This window comes from Clupea harengus, chromosome 8 (assembly GCF_900700415.2).
Source record: "Clupea harengus chromosome 8, Ch_v2.0.2, whole genome shotgun sequence".
Taxonomy (NCBI): Eukaryota; Metazoa; Chordata; class Actinopteri; order Clupeiformes; family Clupeidae; genus Clupea; species Clupea harengus.
In genome coordinates this window covers 4,476,601-4,498,590 of record NC_045159.1, presented here as the reverse complement: position 1 = coordinate 4,498,590, position 21,990 = coordinate 4,476,601, and the positions used below count along the sequence as shown (strand labels likewise).

Below are 21,990 nucleotides of genomic sequence, written 5' to 3'. Positions count from 1 at the left end.
AAGACACAATATCCTTATGTAAGTCAGTCACATACATCATTTTACACTCTAAGAGGTTCTAGCAGCAGATACAGGAATATAAATGATGTAGATAGCTTTATATTTCATCCAGATTTCAAATAGAAATATGATTTGGGTCATTTGTCATTTGTATCAACAAAGGAGAATTGTACACCTGCATCTATCTGTTCTCCCCCTCAGAGTCCTGCATTGTTGATGCTTAGTCATCACCATGATCTGTGTAATTCATTCGGACACTTGAAAATAAGAAAAAGCATGGGCATTCGGTCTTAAGACTGCTATGAATGATTAAAGAAGCACTGCAATCATCGCCCTGGACTGCGGTCAGTCACTTCAGAAATCAAAGTGACTGTGGATCTCTGATGTCTTACAGATACTGAGGGGATCATCAACCTTTAAAAGTCTTTCTCTGCTTGCTTATTACGGACCAATACCTGATTTCGTTAGGAGTCTCCTCTTCCTCATATTTCTTTTCTTTAGTACAGAGGACAGTCCAGACAATGAGAAAGAGGAGAAGGAGCCCAAAAGATACTCCCACCAGTGCACCAGCCAACACCCCTATACCCCGGACATCTGTGGAGCAGGAGAATAACAAAGTCTGAACTGTAATTTAGTTACACACACGTACACATTTAAACACAGCTATTTACACTCAAACCTTTTAGCTCATATCACTTAACTTACTCTGTACATATGATACAAAAAACATATATTTTCTAATGTCACGTAAAAACAAACATTAATCAGATATGCTGTTTTATTTGTTCCTTTATTTTCTAATCAGATATATTTTTTATTTCTGATTCAGATATACTGTATATACTTTTCTTTAATGGTGAATAACTGAATTGATAGGAACTGTGAGTAGAAATGACATTAAAATAGCATTGAATTATTTATTTGGATGGTAGCTGCAGCTGATGACTCAGTGTGCGTACATAATGAATACATCAAATATTGATTAGTTATTCAATTAGTTAGGCAAACAGCTTGCAGGAAAGGGAAGGGTGCTATCAGAGACGGTAGTAAGAGGCATATTAAAACATTCAGTTTAGTTTTTGTTTTTCAAAGCCAAACTTAAAGTCTCTATTTTAGCTCCATATTCCATACTCCATACCCATCCCATTCCTGCCGTGCACTTTCCCTACCCTGCACTTCCACTAACCTGCTGACCAGTTGTCCAAAAGGATACTCACGGCCCTGTTTTACAAAAGCACTTTAACTTTCCTCTATTCTACAGTGTCCGAATGGCATACAGAAGACAATTAGCAGAACCTTTTATCCAAAGCGACATATTAAAACTCGCAGTGTTCAGGAATTGAACTTCAAACATTCACATGTGAAACGACAACACCATGAGCTGTGCCATCACACACTGAGTGCACTCTATTGTCAACGATTCACTATTTGTATGAAATCAAGGCTGATGGCTAGATGAAATGAACGGTTTCAATTTCATTATGAAATTACATTGAGAATAAAAAATGAACCAATTTATTTTTTCACCATACTTTTGTGTGTATGCATGTTATTGTAGCAGGCCTTTGCGTATGTATTGAACTCATTCCAGAGAATCTTTCCTACACCGTATTACTAGCAGGTGTCCCTAGAGTGCATTCGAAGTCTCATAAAATGTCTCAAGTCAACACATCCAGCTGGAAAGCTTCAAGGTTTTATGAAGCTTCATTTTGCCACCACTAGTAAGATGCAAATGCACGACTCGAGACAAACTTTAACTCAAAAGAAGGATTATTTTACTCACAACTCTAGGAACAAACTGAACAGTGCAGCAGAACAGCGTGAAGGCAACACAATCATGAACGCGCACAACTGAGAGACAAAGAACTCATGAAACACAAGGGTTTAAATACTAAACACAGGTGGGCAGGGAACAACAAGACATACCAGCAAAATCAGATTGATACAAAGGGCTCCACAAACATAGTATAGATGCATGACGGGGTCAAAAAAACGATCCAGTGCAGACCTATCAGCTGCTCTGAACCCCCTTTGGTGGGTGGGAATCTGTCCAAACACCCCAGTTCCAATAGTAATGAATACTACTTAGGCTAGCACAATGGCAGCATATGGCACATGACATACTATGTTTGTCGGTTATTACAGTTTTGACAAAACATTTGAACAATAAGTGACTTCTGAACCTTGCTTCTTGACCACTAAATATACTCTGGACACTGAATCATTCTAAAAATGTCATTAATTCTAAGGATGATATTGTATAATTATTATGTTTTGAAGTGCATTAGACAGTGAGGGCCTCATTTACTAACAGGATTGCGCCCATTTCAGGCGTAAAATAGCGGGTAAAGACATAAAACCGTATTTCCAAAGGAGGCGCACCTGAGTAAAAGCGCATATTGCCGCTGCTGGGAGGGTATAAGGGAAAGTGGGTGTTCGTCGCAAAGAGATGGGAGGAGATGCGTAAAGTGCGCCTAATTGTGTATTAGTAACGAAACAAGAGGTGTTTTAGCATGACATATCAGCTGCTAAATGAAAACTATGTGCCTGCGAGAAATTTGAAAAATACGAACATCAGAAATGTTATATATTTTTTTTTATATATATATAATTTAATATAGGAATATACAAACTGTCCCACCAGCTAGCTGTTACCCAGAATCACCGCTCATTGCATGGTTTAAACCGTATTTTCACTTATAGTTCAAGCACACCGAGTACAGTGCACACCTTCTGCGTAGGAGTAACGCGTATCTATTCAGGAAAAGTACTTGTACTCGAAGTACACTAACTAAACTACCGGTAAGTAAATTGTAGAAACAGAGCAGCATATTCATTTCACCTTCCATGTTTATTTTGACGTTATAGCCTCTCGAGCGCAAGCTACCCCAGGTGCCATGGCAACCAAACGTATGAAAACTTCAGTTTCCCCTGTCCAGGCTACAACTCCAGTTTTCAAATGTATCCGCCTAGAGCAGCGTTTTTGAAAAGCATGGTTTTCAGTGCTGGAATACGCCGTTTTAAAGTAGGGGGTGTTGTGTATTCCTACAAGACTATTTAACGGGATGCTATGGAGCAGTTAACCTGGCTATTAAGTATCCTAGCTATCTCTAGCTTAGGGAACCATCTTAACAGTTTGCAGTTGCCTGTGTGTGATTAACTAATATGTGTGAATATGAACTTGTGAACATAAACTCGTTAATATGAAACTGCACAGGCACCCTGCAACCCATAGCAACCCAGAAACTCAATGTTCGCTGAAAAGATTAATTTCCCCAAATCAGCTCACCAATAAAAGACAGTCTTGAATTCAAAGTGATCACAACTTTTAGTGTGGACGGAAGGGCTAAACGGAGAAATATTTATGAGTTTCTATATTTACCCGGGTTAGTTTGCTGTAACCTCGTGAACCAAAAGCTCTAATTCTTTTTTTTTGACAAATATTTGTATTGGTTTCACAGGTTACAAAAAAAAAGGACAAATTACATCAAGGCTTATTTTCTATTTTCCTTCAAAAGCACACCCTTTCAACCCCCCCCCCCCTCCCTCCTCCCCTCCCTCCCCAGTCAGCCATACTACACTGTCTACGCTGTACAGAGAATGGAAAAAACACAAAATAAAAATAAATAAATAATAATAATAATACAATATAATGTACAATGCAACATACATTAGATATGACAAAAGCCATTGGGGAAAGACAAACAAAGGGGGGGGGGGGTTCAGTAAAACAAATCAGAAAGGGAATAAGGCAACAAGGTCAGATTGTAACCAAAGTATCCTGAATATGATGATAGTGCTCATTTATCTTCAAGGGTTTTTAACTCTTTTATGTATTCCAGTGTTGGGTTCCAATTTAATTCAAATTTCTCCGGAGATCCTCTTAAATTGTACTTAATTTTTTCTAATTTGAGAAACATCATAAGATCTTCTAGCCATTTGGACGCCGAGGGGGCAAGTGGTGACTTCCATCCTAGAAGTATTCTCCTCCTCGCTAGTAAGGACGCGAAAGCAATAGTGTCTTTTGCCCACTTCGTGAAGTTCTCATGATTTGGTATTACCCCAAAGATACCGACTTCTATACTTGGTGACAATGTAACACTTAGAAATTTGGACAAATGACTAAAAATATCTGTCCAGTAATCACAAAGGCGAGGACAAGACCAAAACATATGTGTCATGTTTGCTGGGGATAAATTACATCTGTTACAAGTGTCTGTGACATTAGGATATATTTTGGAAAGTTTAGAGTTAGTATAATAAGTGCGATGGATCACCTTAAACTGTATTAAACTCAGCCTTGCACAAGATGTACTCCCATTCACTCTGCTGAGTGCCTCCTTCCAGTCATTGTCAGTTATAGGGCAACCCAGCTCCTCTTCCCAGTCTTTTCTTTTCTGATCTAGTGGGGTAACTGTGAGTTGGGAAATTGAAGAATATATTCTGGAAATTAGGCCTTTTTGACTGGTAGGAATGTCCAAAATTGAGTCGACTGCTGAATCAGGTGGGGTGGTTGGAAAAACGGAATTATTCAGCTTGGCAAAGTTACGGATCTGGAAATAACGAAAAAGATGTGACTGTGGAAGGTTAAACTTTTCACTGAGTTTGGCAAAGCTATCAAAGGAATTATCAGTGTAAAGGCCTCTTAAATTTGTAAGGCCCGACCTTTTGCCAAAACAAAAAGGCTGCATCAACACTGGGGGGAAGAAAAAGATGGTTGTTGCAAATGGGAGTATGGTTAGATACCCCCTTGAGGCCAAAAGTTAGTCTAAATTGAGACCAGATCCTTAACGTAGTGATAACAATAGGGTTGCCTGTGTATTGAGTTGACTGAATGGGTAGTTTAGATGTGAGCAAAGCCAAAAGTGAAGTGGAAGGACATGAACTAGCCTCAATCTCACACCAATTTAGCGTCGGCATCTGAACCCATAGAATCATTTTTTGTATGTTGGCTGCCCAATAGTAATTTCTTAAGTTTGGGAGCCCTAGTCCACCAACTGACCTATCTCTTTGTAAAAACCCACGCTTGATCCTGGGGATCCCATTTTTCCATATAAAGGAGGAGATCAGTTTGTCAAAAGAGCTAAAATATGATTTTGGCAAAAAGACTGGCAGACACTGAAAAAGATATAGAAATCGTGGAAGTACATTCATTTTTATGCAATTTATCCTACCTGCAATTGTTAAATGCAGAGCCTTCCACCTTTCCAAATCTAGTTTGATCTGTTCCATTAAAGGTAGAAAATTGTTTTGGTAAATAGTTGACAAATGTCGACAGATATTCACCCCTAAGTATTTAAAGCTGTCTCCAGACATCTTAAAGGGAAGATCTCCGTCGGTAATTTGTGGAGCTGGGTTATTAACTAAAAAGCATTCACTTTTTGAGTAGTTCAGTTTATAGCCTGAAAAGATACCAAATCTGTCTAATAGTTCAATTATGCGAGGGATAGTGGTCAGTGGATCAGACACAAACAACAATAAATCATCTGCATAAAGTGAAAGTATATGCCTGGTGTCACCTCTAGAAATCCCCTGATTATAGTTGGTTGATTTAAGTGCTATAGATAATGGTTCGATCGCCACAGCAAATAATAGGGGACTCAGGGGACAACCCTGACGTGTAGACCTGGAGAGAGTAAAGTATTGAGAACTCATTCCATTTGTATTCACTGAAGCTTTGGGTGAAGTATATAGTAACTTTATCCATGAAATGTATTTAGAACCCATACCGAATCTGTTAAGGACATCAAACAGATACCCCCACTCCACCCTGTCAAATGCTTTCTCAGCATCTAGTGAGACCACTACCTCTGAAGTTTCAACAGGAGCCGGGGACAGAAGGATATTAAGAAGTCTGCGAATGTTTGAGAAGGAATGGCGATTTTTAATAAATCCTGTCTGGTCAGACGATATAATGTCCTGTAAAACAGATTCCAATCTCAGTGCAAGTATTTTAGCCAGAATTTTATAGTCGTTATTCAAGAGTGAGATCGGCCTGTAGGAACCGCACTCATTACTGTCTTTGTTTGGTTTCAACAATAAAGTTATGGAGGCCTCTGTGAGGGTTTGAGGTAAGGTTCCCTGATTCAAGGAGTCATTAAACATGTTAAGAAGAAGAGGGCTTAGTTTATCAATGTGTTTTTTAAAAAGATTTATAGGGTAACCATCTGGGCCAGCCGCTTTGTTGCTTTGCATCAGTTTAATTGCATCAGTAATTTCACTAATTTTCAGAGGTTGATCCATAATATTAGCTTTGTCAGGAGTGATGGATGGAAATTCCAAATTATCAAGAAATTCCGTCCTGTATGTGTCAGTGTTAGAGGCTTCAGAAGTGTATAGATTAGAGTAGTAATTTTTAAAGGTATCATTAATGACAGATGGGACTATTGTAAGTTCTCCTGAGGAAGTTCTTATTTGTTTAATTTGTTGAGATGCTGTTCGACTCTTGAGCTGGTGAGCTAACAGTCGTCCTGCCTTCTCACCATGTTCATACAAAAAACCTCGTGAGCGCAATAGTAATTTTTCTGTCTCATGTGTTGTAAGTAGATTATAATCCATTTGCAAATTTTGTCTCTCTTTTACCAGCTCTGGGGATGGTGACACTGATAGTTTGTTATCCAGATGACTAATACTTTCCATTAGCTGCTCTTGTTTTTGTCTTCTTATTTTATTTAAACTTGCAGAGTACGATATAATCTCTCCCCGAATAACCACTTTTAATGTTTCCCAAAGCAAAGATGGAGATATGGAATCTGAGTTGTTGTTAATAAGGAAATTATCAATTGCTGCAGAAATCATGCAATTAAATGCATTATCATTAAGCAGTGTGCAATTCAACCTCCAGGGGGGGCGTGTTTTTTGTAAGAATCTGAAGGAGAGGTCAAGAAGCAATGGCGCATGATCCGATATGACTATGGTTGAGTATTCTGTGTGACTGACAGTTGGAAGGAGATCGTTACTAATGAAAAAGTAATCTATTCGTGAGAAACTTTTATGAACCTGAGAGTAAAATGAAAATTGTTTCTTATCAGGGTAGCGGAAACGCCAAGGGTCCACACTTCCTATTTGGTTCATGAAAGATGAGAAGGCTTTGGCCATTTTAGATGGTGGGTGTTGTCTGGAGGGGGATCTGTCCAGTAAAGGATCCATTGCACAGTTAAGGTCACCCCCCAAAATTAGTTTATGATAGCTCAAATCTGGAAGAGATGATATCAGCTTTGTAACAAATGCCTCATCATCCCAGTTGGGCGCATACAAGTTTACAAGAGTAACTGCTTCATTGTTAAGACAGCCTGTAACTATAATGAATCGGCCTTGATTATCAGCGAATGTATTAGATGGGGTAAACTGAATTTTTTTATGGAATAAAATAGCTACACCCCGCACTTTGCTGCTAAAGTTGGATTGAAAACATTGGCCAGTCCACGATGCCCTCAATCTGTGTTGATCTTTAGAGATCAGATGTGTCTCCTGCAGGAAAGCCACATCTGTTTTCAAATGTTTTAGATGAGATAAAATTCTGCCCCTCTTGACTGGGCTATTAAGCCCTTTAACATTCCAGGATACAAACCTCAGGTTTGCTCCTTCACCTTTTATTATGTTGGCCATATGTAATAGTAAGAGGAGTGTAAAATAGTGACACTGCCTTGGTATGAGAAGATGAGAGCAGGGGAAGGGGAGGAAACGGAAGGGGAGAGAGAGGGAAAAAAACCGAAAAACAAACATACAAAATAGGGGACATATATACCAACAACTGTAGTGAGGCCATACCCACCCACCACCCCCCTCCAAATCGTACACATCCACCCACCCACCCATTCCCTTCCCAGAAAAAAACCCCACATTAAACTCTCAGAACGGAGAGTATACAATACTAATGCAAAATCTAACGTTCCTAAGCATGTTCTCAGAACTAGAACTAGCAGCAGGATATTACAAAACGAGTTACTTCTAGGCGGCATGCAACACGATCCCTAGTACATGAGCTAGGGGGCTCCTATTTAAAACAATGAATCCTGTGATTCAGAAACTAAGATCAGTGAGAGGTATAATATAGGCCTATAAGCTAGGTTAATGTACCCCTTCATATTGTTAATGGTTACTGTGTAAAGCTTATTGTATTTTTAAAGAAGTAAGAAAAGAAAAGAAAAAACGATAGGCCTATAACAAAATAAGATTTAGAGAGTCATCTTCGAAAGAGTACTTACAATAGTGTCTAATCAGTCAAAATCAACAGAAAATGTTAGCTTGGTGGCTGTAACAGACAACTCGGGATGAGGCCGGTCTCTTCTCCTTTGCAGCATACTAGACAGGGGTGTTGATGTGCTGGTCATAAAAGTCCTGGGCTTTTTGTGGCCAATCAAAGTAGTAGTCTTGATCTTGGAAAGAGACGTGAAGACGGGCTGGGTGTAGCAGGCAAAACTTTATTCCTTTCAGATACAGGGAGTTTTTTATCGGGTTAAATGACGCTTGTTGTTTGGTCAGTTCAGCACTGATATCAGGGTAAACTCTCAGTTCAGAATCACGATACGTCATCTGATGTTTCCTGGCCCATCTCAGGACTTTCTCTTTCTCTTGAAAACGAAGGAATTTGACGATAAAGGCTCTAGGCTTCTCTGTATTATTGTATCCCGGTCTGCGGAGGGAGCGATGAGCTCTCTCTATCTCAGGTGGGCTATTGAAGACCTCGGAGCCGGTCACCGTCATCAGCAAGTCAGACACAAACTTCGTTAGGACCTGGCCTTTCTCACTCCCCTCGGGTATGTTGATTATTCTCAAATTCGAACGCCTGGATCTATTTTCAAGATCGTCGACTTTATCCAGAAGTTTACCGCATTGGGATTGAAGCGTTTTAACTGTGGTCTCCATCTCGGTGAGTTTTCCAAAGTTTTCCCCAGCCAAAACTTCTGTATGAGTGAGACGGCTATTAAACGATGACACCTGCTGTCTCAGAGAATCCACCGATGATTTGAGGGATTCTGTTGACTCGCGGATCAGAACTGCCACATCGGTCTTAAAGCTTTCACGTTGATCATTGAGTAGAGCTTCGAGGTCGCTTTTGGTAACCGGGCTGTCTTCTTCATGTTTGCTAGCCCATCCAGCATCTCTGGCTGCCATGTTAGCTAACTTAGCAGAAACGTTAGCTCGAGTACCTTGCTGTTTCGGTTTGTTCATTAGGCCTATCTCTTGACACTCCCGTGTAAAAAGTATGTGTAAATGTTCAGATTTAGGTCAACAAAGATAGAGGAGAATAAGTTTAAAGGTCGTTCAGGTTAATGATATGAAAAGTTTAGCCGGAGCCCCCTTTCGCACGTCTGCTCACCACCTCGTCATGCCGGAAGTCCAAAAGCTCTAATTCTAATTCATCATCCATGGTGGCAGGAACACGCAGGCTCTTTATTCCCTATTTTAGCGGAGCGCTAAATAACACTAATGGGCGGTGTTAGGCGCTGATTACGACGAGGTTCTAAATACCACGGAAAAATACCGTGCAGTATATGCGGTTTGGCAAAAGCGCAGATTAAGCTGCGGTCACAATGTTAGTAAATGAGGCCCTGAGTGTCACAGTGTGTTTCTGGTAGGCAACACTAATTGCATTTCTGGGATTCTTACATTTGAAAAATGAAGGTTTGTATTACGTTTATGGGAAGTTATTACTTTTGTGGGAAGTTTTTACATTATAAAAATGTTGACAATTATAAACACCTACCTCAAGAGCAGTGACCACCATGTTGACCTTTGACAAGCAGGATGAGTTGATCCAATAGTTGATATAAAGTCACATGATTGATTACTCTAACTAACCCACCAATCAATGTTTCTCGCAGAAATGAACCTCCTCCCACTCACAGTCAGGGGTGAGGTCAGGAACCTAGATCTTTTGATCTCCAGCCGTCCAGGGAAGGCTTCTGGACTACTTACTAAGGTCACATGTGAGTATGTAGTGAATATTAAGTAATTGAATGCTTTAGAGAATTATTTCTGGAATTTGTGAGTTATATTTACAGTATGAGTGAGGAAAAAGTGAGGACGTTTTACTTGGTGTGCAAGTAAGCCCTTTTATAATGATAGTAGCCCTTGCATGTGCATAGTACTTACAGTGCAACTTGACCTCCACAATGCAGCTCTCCTCTCCAGCATCATTGCTAGCCGTACATTTGTACCACCCAGCGCTGTCCTTGGTCACGTTTCTCAAGGTCAGAATCTCAGGAGTTTTCAAATCTATAAAACACATGACATGTATGGTAATCTGACATATATTTTTTATCTAAGGTGTATCTAATTTGATTTCATGTATTTGCTGCCATGCCTGTATATCATATGTGAAAGAAGTTATTGTAAGGGAAGTTTATTTATATGGCACAAGTCATACACAATGGCATTTTAAAGTGCAAATATGTGAAAGAAGTTATTGTAAGGGAAGTTTATTTATATGGCACAAGTCATACACAATGGCATTTTAAAGTACAAATAAGCAGATAAAAGAACATTGAGGATAAACATGCATTAAAAGAGAAAGGGTAAAGTGCATTAGAAAAGTAAATAAATAGAGTTTACAGAGAGCATCTGAGAACAGTTTAGTTTTTAGAAACTAGCTACAGTTGAAGCACCTTTGATGTCATCAGGAAGTTGGTTCTAGAGCTGAGCAGCGTAGCAACTAAAAGCTGCTTCACCATGTTCAGTTCTAACAGTAGGTATTACCAACACATTTTCCTCCAGTGATCTAAGAGGTCAAGCAGGTGTGTACAGCTGAAGAATCATAAAACACGGGACGAGATGTTAAAACTGTCCATTGTGCCAATAGATGGTATGCACTCACATGAGATTTGCCGTGATGTTGACAGAGTGGCATGGGAGGTTTATTTCTTAGACTGGGTTAAGATGTCAATATTGGGACACATCCTCAGTAGTGTGCCTTTGAATCAGTGGGTGTTTCGGCCTTTAGTCATTAAACACGCTCATCAAAGGTGACCAGCTAAAGGGTGATCAAGCCTTAGCTTGTGTCCCATGCCCAATTAAGATTTCCCATGGGACTATGCAAGGCAGGGGCGTCCTCTTCCCTGAGCCAGCCCTACAGCTGACCGCATACCTCATATGCCCTCCTCAAGTTGGAGGGATCTGAATTGGGTTCTCAGGTGGGGGTGGGGGGGTCATGAAGTTATAGCCCAGCAAGGTTCCTTCCGTTTGATCCAGATCCACTGGCTGCCTCTTTCAGCTGCTTGAGAAACTGCTGTGACGGTCTGCCGCAGAGCCTGTCCATGGATTCCAAGTTCTTTCAGCAACCTGATGGTGGAAGAAGCCACGAATCCTCTGCATCCCACTTCAACTGGCCAGACTTTTGCATTCCAGCCACGCTGAGTTGCGTCTGCTGCCAACTCTGTGTAACGCAGTTTATTATGCTCGTAGGCCTCTTCAACAGAGTTTTCCCACGGGACTGTGAGCTCTATGATGTACACAGCCTTTCGTGAAGGGGACCAGAGTACCATGTCTGGCCTAAGGTTGGTAGAAGCAATCTCAGGTGGAAAAATGAGTTGCTGGCCAATATCGACAAGCATCTTCCAGTCCCGGGCCATGGCTAGGTGTCCAGTTTCTGGCTTCGTTGGAAGATGCTTGGGCCTTTTCTGTCCCTCCCGGATGAATGTTGTTGTTTTGACGGGATTGCTTTTTTTAGAAGTAAGGAATTGGTTGCACTCCTCTTGGTCTCAAGTGCTGCAGCCAGGCTCTTGAGGACACGATTGTGCCTCCAGGTGTAGCGGCCTTGTGAGAGGCTGGTCTTGCAACCTGTCATTATATGCCTGAGAGTCGCTGGAGCTGGGCAGAGCTCAGGTCGGGTCCTCGCCATACCATTGATGTTGATGTCATAAACAGCTCTTATGATGAAGCTGATGTTGCTTGCCTCCATTTGCCAATGGAAACCTGACTGAAAGTTGGGGTCATTGGGGTCCAAGTAGAATGTATGAAGCAACTCAAGGGGCCAATGTTTGGATCATTCCACTGATCCACATGAGTTGTGTGAGCATTAGAGGGAAAGAGAGAGAGACTGATCCACATGAGTTGTGTGAGCATTAGAGGGAAAGAGAGAGAGAGAGAGAGAAAAAGAGAGAGAGACTGATCCACGAGTTGTGTGAGCATTAGAGGGAAAGAGAGAGAGAGAGAGAGACGGATCCACATGAGTTGCGTGAGCATTAGAGGGAAAGAGAGAGAGACTGATCCACATGAGTTGTGTGAGCATTAGAGGGAAAGAGAGAGAGACTGATCCACATGAGTTGTGTGAGCATTAGAGGGAAAGAGAGAGAGAGAGAGAGACGGATCCACATGAGTTGTGAGAGCATTAGAGGGAAAGAGAGAGAGAGAGACTGATCCACATGAGTTGTGTGAGCATTAGAGGGAAAGAGAGAGAGACTGATCCACATGAGTTGTGTGAGCATTAGAGGGAAAGAGAGAGAGAGAGAGAGACGGATCCACATGAGTTGTGAGAGCATTAGAGGGAAAGAGAGAGAGACTGATCCACATGAGTTGTGTGAGCATTAGAGGGAAAGAGAGAGAGAGAGAGCGTAACAGTTACTGGGCTTGTCATTGTTGGTGTCTGGGGGTAGCTAGCTAGCTAATTCACTAAGGCAAGACTTGAAGACTATGGATATAAGAGTTGTTTTCAAAACAAAAAAAAGATGAAGGCGACAAGGTGCAGGTGAGGCTAGAGGGTGTGGAGGAAGCGTTGTCTCCTGTTGCTGACCATTTGGGCAAGAACAGGGTAAATTGGCATTGTAGTTAACACATTAGTAGTAAATATGATTTGTCAAAAATGATTGATGGCCTATTATAATTAATGACCTGCCCGTTTTGATTGACAGCTTGGTTTGATGGACGTGTGGTGAGGATGTGAGATGGATGCCTGTGTGAACACGACTGTTGGGCGAGTGGAGGGCAGTTAGATGCCGACATTATCTGAAAAAATCAGTGATGTAGCAATTGCAACTGTGTTGTTCGATGCCAGTTTTCCTGATTCCTCTCACTGACAATTACACTGCTTCATGACTGTACTGATTTTTTTTCAATTTTATTTTTTATTTTTTAAAGATGTGTTTTTGGGCTTTTTGCCTTTAATCAGATAGGACAGTGAAGGTTTGGACAGGAAATGAGATGGAGAGAAGTGGGGAGTGGGATCGGGAAATGACCACGGGTCGGATTTCGAACCCGTGTCCCCGTGGGCGTTCAAGCTCGTAAATGGTCGGGGCTACTGCTTGCGCCAGAGTGCCCCCCGACCGTACTGATTTTTAATGCGATCGGTACGGCTTAGACGATGCTGCCTACTCACAGCAGGTTACATTAGACTGACACAGTTTAGAGTTTGACTGTGAGAGCTATCATTAGTGTAGATAATACCTATATGTCATATGATTTTTTTTGTCATTTGTAATATTTGTTATGGCTGAGGGTTATACATTTGATGATTCAGATGATTGCCAATATGGTAGGGGGAGCGGGTTCTTGTATAGGGCCTGCTTAACCATACCACCAGGTGGTGTGTTGGTGGTCTAGATTCGCCTATGCTTGCTTCCACGAGGGTTGTTGATCGTCCCATGTTTAGAGGAGCAGTGTGCAGACACAGGCTCAATCATCACCCAGTTAGCTGAAAAGGTGGTTCAATCTATTACTGCTTCAAATGCAGTCACACAGTGAAAACAGACACAGGAGCAGCGACATACACACTGGTCAGTGTCCTTAACAAGAACCTGAAGTGATACTGTCTAATGTCATGCTCGAAGGAGCCACCCAACTTCAGAGGTGATGGTTGAGACAGACAAACAGTTTGCGAGTGGGAGGTCCTCATGACTCTGTACAGTTGCAGTTCATGAACATTCTCAAGAGATCTTATCTAGGCTTTATTAACATTAAGCTGAACAACACTGTCATTGATCACAGTTAGAATCCGTCTGTTATCTTTGACATCTTGAAGCAGCATTTTAATGAGTTGTCTTAATTTCATACACTGTTCTATAACAAGTTGCCATGACGAGGAGAAGATGCCATGGACTACTGGCTTCGTCTTGACAACATGGTGGATGTGGCTGATGAATGTCTGAGATGGCAAGGCCATAGCATTGGTGACCTTAGCCATGAGGTTAGAATGATATTCATTAAACTGATCAGTCTCTTCAAGTACAAGTCTGCTACTGCTGCAAGTGGTCTACCTGTAACATAGAGGACAGGCTGGTGCTTTACCATTTTTCAAGATACAGGTAAGAATATTGTTTTGATTGGCTGTGGTGATCTGCAGAGAAAGCCAGAGTGTTTTTACAACCTGGAATTCAGCTTCACGGCACAAAAGTTGTTTGTCCCGATCTTAGTAGCGCCTGGTCAGAGAGGTGAGCTTATTATGGGTTCCAATGTCATTAAACATCTACTTCATAATATGAAGAGTGACGATAGCTTTTGAGATATGACGACCGGTTGTGGGCAGTTAGCCTCTGGAGATCGATGCTTGCCAGGATCGTATGGCAATAGTCAATGTGTGATGTGACCAGAGCATTGACTGACATCCGTGGAGTGCTGTGTTAAAGCATGGTGTAGTCTTGAGATCTTTCATAGATGGAAAAAAAAGGCAACCCGAGAGGCTGGAGAAGAAAAAAGTACTGTCCGTCTTGTCTGCCTAGTGGACAAACTACTGCTAAACAGTGCCACAGACTCCAGTGCTAGTCAGACGATCCATGAGGAGCTAATAGTATTGAAGGCAGCACTGAGGTCGAGGAGAATGAGGAAAGAGAGTAGACCAGAATAAGTTGCATGGAGGAGGTCGTTGGTGATCTTAACTAGGGCTGTTCAGCTTTTTCAGTGTTGGTCTGACGATGGCAGAGAGGAGACTGTCCCAGTGCATACAACTGATTACACAAAGAGGAATCCATGTTTGGAATGGCGTCCGGTAGCTGCTGACCAAGTGGGAATATTGTCACACGTGATTGAACAAGCTTGCACTATGAATATTTGAAAGAATGGCCAATCATCCGACCTGCCTCAACATGTTGCTTTCCTGAAGCATTGGCCTAACCCAGCTAAATCGATTGCTATTTTAACCCAGCCCCTGGGTAAATTGCACCAACCGAATGCTGGGTTAATCAAATCCAGACAGATGGGGTTTTTCACCTAGTAATTTCAAACCATATACCAGTTCATGTTAAAACACAATACTTTGTCTGTACAAACTAAACATTTTCACCAAATTATGTTAAAAAGGCACTCTCCTACCAGCTCAATGTATATGCTAATGTAGCCTACCCACTCACTCTCTTTCATCCTCTCCTAGTCTAGATTAGTTTTGCTCAGGGATGCTGCGGTAGTCTCTTCAGTCTCTCCACCTGATCTACCTGTAGAAACCCTCGGCCTACATCTACTCACCCCCACCACACTTATTTGCCACAGATTTGCTTAAGGTTTCTTCCTGATTAACTGAGTTTTTCCTTGCTCCTGTCGCCATTTTGCTTGCTCTGAGGGGGTTCAGGCCCTGGGCTCTGTAAAGCACCTTGAGACAATTTTATTGTTTTGGCGCCATATAAATAAAATGTAATTGAAAAAAAAAAGTATTATCTATGCTAATATTAAATTACAGGTAGCCTACACAGTCAAATAAAACAAGTTAGACAGAAAGGCTTCAGACAATAGGTTTTTATTTTGCAACATAATAGACCTGGTTTTTAAAAACCATCATGAGGGTGAATTCCACTGTTCCGTTTTTGGTGTAACTAGACCGCCTGTAAATCAAACACAAAATAGACGGGCATCAGTCACTATTTACGTTAGCCAGAAATGGCTAGAGAAGCACTTAAACCATAGCGAGAATTTAATGTCCATCTTTGAGAATCTCGATTGATGGCATGACTGGAAAAACAACGACTTTAACGTGTTACATAGCTCAAATAATTAAACAATTGAGTTAAAGCAAAGTCACCCACCAGCTGTACGATCTCAGACTTAAGGATATCACCCCAACTCTATACTTTGTGTAATTGGTTGTTTGCATAATGTCCATTATGGTGTAGTAGTCAAAGTAACTGCACAGATGTAACCCTCAAATTTACCTTTAGGTGATTAGCTGATATTGTAAGAGACCTGTGATAGGCAGCAGAAAATGCATTTGTGATTCAGGACAGTTTAAAAAATCAACAAATAAATGCAGGGATGTTCACAAATGGGGAGCAATTAGTCCATGCACTTTCGTAAATAAATGTAACGGTGTTTACATTTGTAAATCACAAAATACATTTGTGAATCGCATGACATTTATATGTCCATATTCCTTCTCCTGAACTGATGATTTTTGCATAATATGAAGTTTTTGTAACAGAATGGGCATTTCTGTACTTCAGGATGTGATCAGAATACATCTCTTTGCATTGATTATAAGATGTAGTACCCGTGCAGCAGACCAGATCAATATGACCTTCGCTGTGGGTTGAAAACTCCACATATTGGGTGATACCAAAGCAATCAAGCAATGAAGCCTTTAGTAGATCGGTTAGAGGAGTTATCCAAATGTAGGTGAAAATCTCCTATTAGGATGACATTAGGATACATAGCACTCACAGTAGCTAGTATAGTACTGTATGTTCAGAAACATTTGATGGTTTGGTTTAGGTGGTCTGTATAGTACCGCGACAATAGTGGGTGTAGGTCCACAGAGTTTGACAGCCAGCGGTTCAAAGGAGGATTGATCAGGCATAGTGGAGTCAGTTTAATATTCTCACAATAGAGCAGTGCAAGACTGCCTCCTCTCCCAGAAGGACGGGATTTACAGATGAAAGCAAATCCCGGGGAGGCTGCTTGATAAAGATGTAAAAAAGATCATTGTTTTGCTGCCATGAGACATAGAGAATCCAGTTCATGTTCCATAATGAAATCACTGTCCAGTTGAGCGTTGTTGGTGAGAGACTGAATGTGCAATCCAAACTTCAGGCAGTTGGAGGTGGTGTGTACACTGAATGTGCAATCCAAACTTCAGGCAGTTGGAGGTGGTGTGTACACTGAATGTGCAATCCAAACTTCAGGCAGTTGGAGGTGGTGTGTACACTGAATGTGCAATCCAAATTTCAGGCAGCAAAAATCTGTGAGGAGATAGATAGACCAATCAAATTGTCAGGGCGGGCTTTATACGATGATGGACAGATGATCAACCATAACGTAATCAACCACGTCACCAAAGAGCTTTTGGGGTTAATTCGTTTTCAACAAACATGGCTGCCGTTGGAGAGCTGAAATGTGGAGATTCGAGTCTGTTTTAGAAGACATTGACAGCACATTCATTTTGAAAGAGGAACAGAGAAACGCGATCAAGGCATTTGTCGATCGAAAAGATGTTTTTGCCGTCCTTCCTACGGGATCCAGTAAAAGTTTAATGTATCAGCTGGCCCCATGGTCTACGTTATGGTCATACTACGCTGCTCTGATTGGTTCTAGATATATCCAATTGAGCGAAGAGGCATTTTTTTTCCTGGTTCGGTTGAAACACGCCCCATAATCACAGCCCAACGGAGCGGTATCAGACTTCTGACTAGAATTATGAGTATGACATCGTCAGGCTACTATTTCAGCCAAGTTTCACTGGAATCCACCCCAAGTTGTTTAGTGTAGAACATCTCAGGCACAAGTGAACAGGGTTATCTTAATGTAGAGGCAAATCAACAGGGCTATCTTAATGTAGGGGCAAATCAGTCAGATGAGATGAGATGGGGTCACAGAGGGTCTCTTTAAGGCTTTCTGTAGGAACCCTCTTGGGGAAGCAGCAGCAGGGATCATTACCACCATTATCACACTATGTGAAAGTGTGGGCTATAAGTACACCTCCGGATCTCTCTCTATCAGCTCCTCTCTCATTTCTACACTCCCTTCTAATTTAGGCACACACACTTGTCCATCCACACACCACCAACACGTATCCATATATCAACCCTTAGACACACTTTTATTTAGTGTTGATTTAATAAATTATTTCTTTATTTAGAAATCTAGTTGTCCGACTCCCTGCTGGTTACAGTGTCACAAGCCATCTGTAACAGGGAAGTAGTTTCAAATCATTCTTGCATAGGTTGAAGTGTTCATGTCTATGTGTGCATAGAGTACGAAAAAACACAGTCCTCTGATGCTGCAGCGCAATCACACTTACATCTCTAGTTTCAATTACGACTGGATGAAAGTGCTGCGGCCAGGTGAGAAAGTTTTGGTCAGATACAGAATCTGTGCACAGACACCACCATAGTCATTGTATAGACCTGTGGTACGCACTCCTGGAGGTTTCACAACCTGGCAGTCTCTGCTCTTGTGGAGCAGCAAGCACCTTCTGTCCCTGAGGGCTACATATGCAGTGGTGGAATGTAGCGAAGTATTTTTACTTTGTTACTGTACTTAAGTAAATTTTTACGTATCTGTACTTTACTTAAGTAAAATTAATAGTGAATACTTTTTACTTTTACTCCATTACATTTTGCAGCTATTATCTATACTTTTACTCCGCTACATTTCTGCAATATGTGTTGTTACTCGTTACATTTTATGAACACAGTTTCGCCAAAATGTTGCCTACACAAAACTATGGATTGCGTTGCTGTTTTGGAAGTTTAAACCAATCAGGTGGCTCTATCAACTCCAATGATAGCAGAGTGCGCGTTTGGCAGTAGCACTAGCGGTAGCTTTGCCTGTTATACCTGAACATTCAACAGACAGCCTGACAAACTGCCTATTCAACATAGATCCAGAGCCGGCCTGAACTGAGCCCTCTGATATGAGCCACCCTTGGCCCTATTTAAAAGATATGTTCGAGTTCAAAGGCCCCAACAATGACTCCTGGAGGTTTCAATGCATTTCCTGTCTCAATAATTTGCCTTCAAATTTAAAGTAGCATATCGAGGTAAGCAGAGTGATTGCTATGATAAGTTAATGTCCCTGACTTTCGAATATTGATATATGTATTTAATTCGGTTACTGACATGATTTTATAATGTTATCTAGCGAAATGCATGTTGACATACAGCAGTAGCATCAAAATAACATGATTGTATCTTCATTATATATGTAACGTAGTGGTAAGATAAAGCTGGTAGGTTAGCTATGTCAAGCTAGCGTGCCTTGTTCTGTCCAGTTTTACAATTACATTTGTTTTTCATGTTCCCCTTTTTTACACGTTTACAATTAAATAAAAGATTTAAAGATATAACATGTTGTCTTTATTGGTTTGGCTTAATGGTATTAACTTTGCAAATAATCCCTGGTAGATAACTTGTCATCCGCAGAATTGTAAGATAGAGTGTGAACAGTATTACAGACGGTAGGCACAATAAGTACACCAACCTTTCCAATAAACAAATGTTGTTGCTTATAATTATTACTAGTAGTGTCATCAGTAGAGGCATTTATTACCAGGAGCTATTTCTTTATCAAAATGGCACAGCCTAGACATTGAGAGACAACCCATTGCGTGAGTACTTTTACTTTTAATACTTAAAGTAAGTTTAAAAGTAAGTACTTTTTACTTTTACTTAAGTAGGATTATTGATGTAGTACTTTTACACTTTTACTTAAGTATATATTTTCCTGGGTACTTTTACTTAAGTACTAAACTTCAGTACTTCCTCCACCACTGTACATATGTGCCTGGGTGCGGAGCGGAGCTCCTGTCATGGAGGTATGCGTGCTCGTCAGAATTATCTCTCCAATGCAAGGTTGTCAAAATAATTTCAGGTTCTACTCTCGCAGGCAAAAGGAGAGATTTCGTCCCAGAACAAAGCTGGTGAATCGGTGGGCCTTTCCCCTGAAGCAGATCCACTGAGGTCTGAGGGTCTCAATCCAGTTGAGATTGCCACTATTCACTTACGTGGAAGACATTTGCTTCACCAAGAGGTTGGGGCCCATTTAGTGTTCAATTGAAGCGATTTTGTCTTTTCTGCAGGAACCATTTTAAGAGGGCAAAGCCCATTCCACATTAAATGGTTATTTAGCGGCCATTTCCATTGGCCATGTAGGTTTCAATGGTGTGCCACCAGGTGCACATTCTTTGGCTAACACATTTTCTAAGAGGAGTACAGGAACCTCAGTGTTATGTTGTTGATATAAAGTAACAGACAACTAACTCAGCCAGATGTTGCAGAAATCTTGTGGTTGTTTATTCAACAACAGCGCCTCTTGTGGCTTTCACATTATCTGTATTTATACATATCATGACATCCCCTTTATTTTCCTTTTTTTTTTTTTTTTTTACATTGTAACTAAATTGTCCATTGAGCTAAACAACTGCTCAAACATGAAAAATGTCCTAGTACCCCTCGATGACTATTCTTGGCTTTGAGACAATTCGTCCACTTGCTGTTTTAACTGGGAGACTTGAAAGCTCTGTAGGACTAGAATTACTTCTTGATGTTTTATTTTGAATGTCCATTTCATGTTTTTTCTCTGTGCTGTCACATACATCCTGTTGAGTCACATTTTGATTGTCGTGTCCTTTAGTGTGTTACTCAGTTCCTTGGACTGCATCAAAAACGTTCTGTTCCTTCTATATACCTGTCCCTCCGGTGTCTGGACGACATATGATCTTGGCTGGTCAGAAAGTCCAGTTACCTGGGCTGGATTCCATAATCCTTCCTGCCATATTCTGACATTGTTGCCAACCTCAAGTTTCTGAAGTGCTCTGGCTCCTTGATCAAAGTATTCCTTCTGCTTCTGTTGTCTTGCTTCGAACAACTGTTGTACTGTACTTGTGACCATTTGGGGTTGCAGCATCTGTGATGTCGTCAGAAGTCTTGTTCTCATACGTCGACCCATCAACAGCTGGGCTGGTGACACTCCGATATCCTCCAGAGGTGTACTCCTCAGACTCAGCAAAGACAGATACGGATCTTTTCCATCAGCTTTTGCTTTTTTAAGCATGAGTTTGACCGTCTGTACTCCTCTTTCTGCCATTCCATTAGACTGCGCATGGTAGGGGCTTGAAGTTTTGTGACTGAACTCCCACTCTTTTGCAAAGGCTTGGAAATCGCGTGAGCTGAACTGTGGTCCGTTATCTGAGATAACTGTTTCAGGAATTCCATGTCTGGCGAATTGTGACTTCAGATGGGTGATAACTGTTGCACTTCTTGTGTCTGACTTCAACCACTCATTACCATTGTAATCCACTAAGAGTAGATACTCCTGCTGGCCAAAGGTGAATAGGTCAACACCTATCTTCTGCCAGGGTCTTTCTGGAACACTGTGTGGTTGTAGTGGCTCTTTGGTCTGACGTTTCTGATGTGTCCTGCACACATCACAACTGTTCACCATCTCTGTGATATTTTCTGCCATTCCAGGCCAAAAGAGTACTTCTCTTGCTCTCCGCCTGCAGCTTTCAAGTGACTTTCATGGATGCGCTTTAACATTTCTCCTCTCATTGCTGCCGGAACGATGAGTCGTTCTCCTTTGTACAGAACTCCATTCACAACTGAAATTTCTTCTCTGAAGTTCCAATACGCTCGTATTTCTTGTGCAGCTTGGCTCTTTGTTTCTGGCCATCCATTTAGAACAGTCTCAATGAGTTTAGTCAGTGTCACATCATTTGTTGTTTCCTTTCTGAATTCCTCTAATTTCTCGTTTGACACGGGTAAATTGGAGATCACCATGTGCACCTGAGCTTCAATTTCTTTATCCGGTGAGCTGGTCACTGGTAAGTAAGCTCTGGATAATGCATCTGCAATGTGCATCTCCTTTCCTGGCTTGTACTGTACATTCACCTGGTATTTCTGCAGTCTCATTAAAAGTCTCTGTATTCTAGCTGGAGCACTGCTCAATGGCTTTTTCATTATCACTTCAAGCGGTTTGTGATCCGACTGCACATCCACTTCTCTTCCTTAAATGTACTGATGAAAACGTTCTGCTCCGAACACAATTGCTAACATCTCCTTTTCTATTTGCGCATAGCGCTGCTCAGTCTCTGTCAATGCGCGCAATGCATAAGCTACTGGCTTGAGCTCTTGAAGT

General features: G+C 41.2%; 1 protein-coding gene across 1 annotated transcript in view; it reads right to left on the bottom strand.

Annotated features, from left to right (window-relative positions):
* Nucleotides 1-21,990, bottom strand: part of LOC116221436 (CXADR-like membrane protein) — a 39,017-nt gene that overhangs the window by 1,730 nt on the left and 15,297 nt on the right. The window contains exons 5-6 of the mRNA XM_031571581.2: nucleotides 10,099-10,221; nucleotides 456-594 (exon numbers count right to left, since the gene is read on the bottom strand). Of these exons, the coding sequence (XP_031427441.1) occupies nucleotides 456-594; nucleotides 10,099-10,221 (262 nt within the window). The remainder of the gene's footprint in view (nucleotides 1-455; nucleotides 595-10,098; nucleotides 10,222-21,990) is intronic.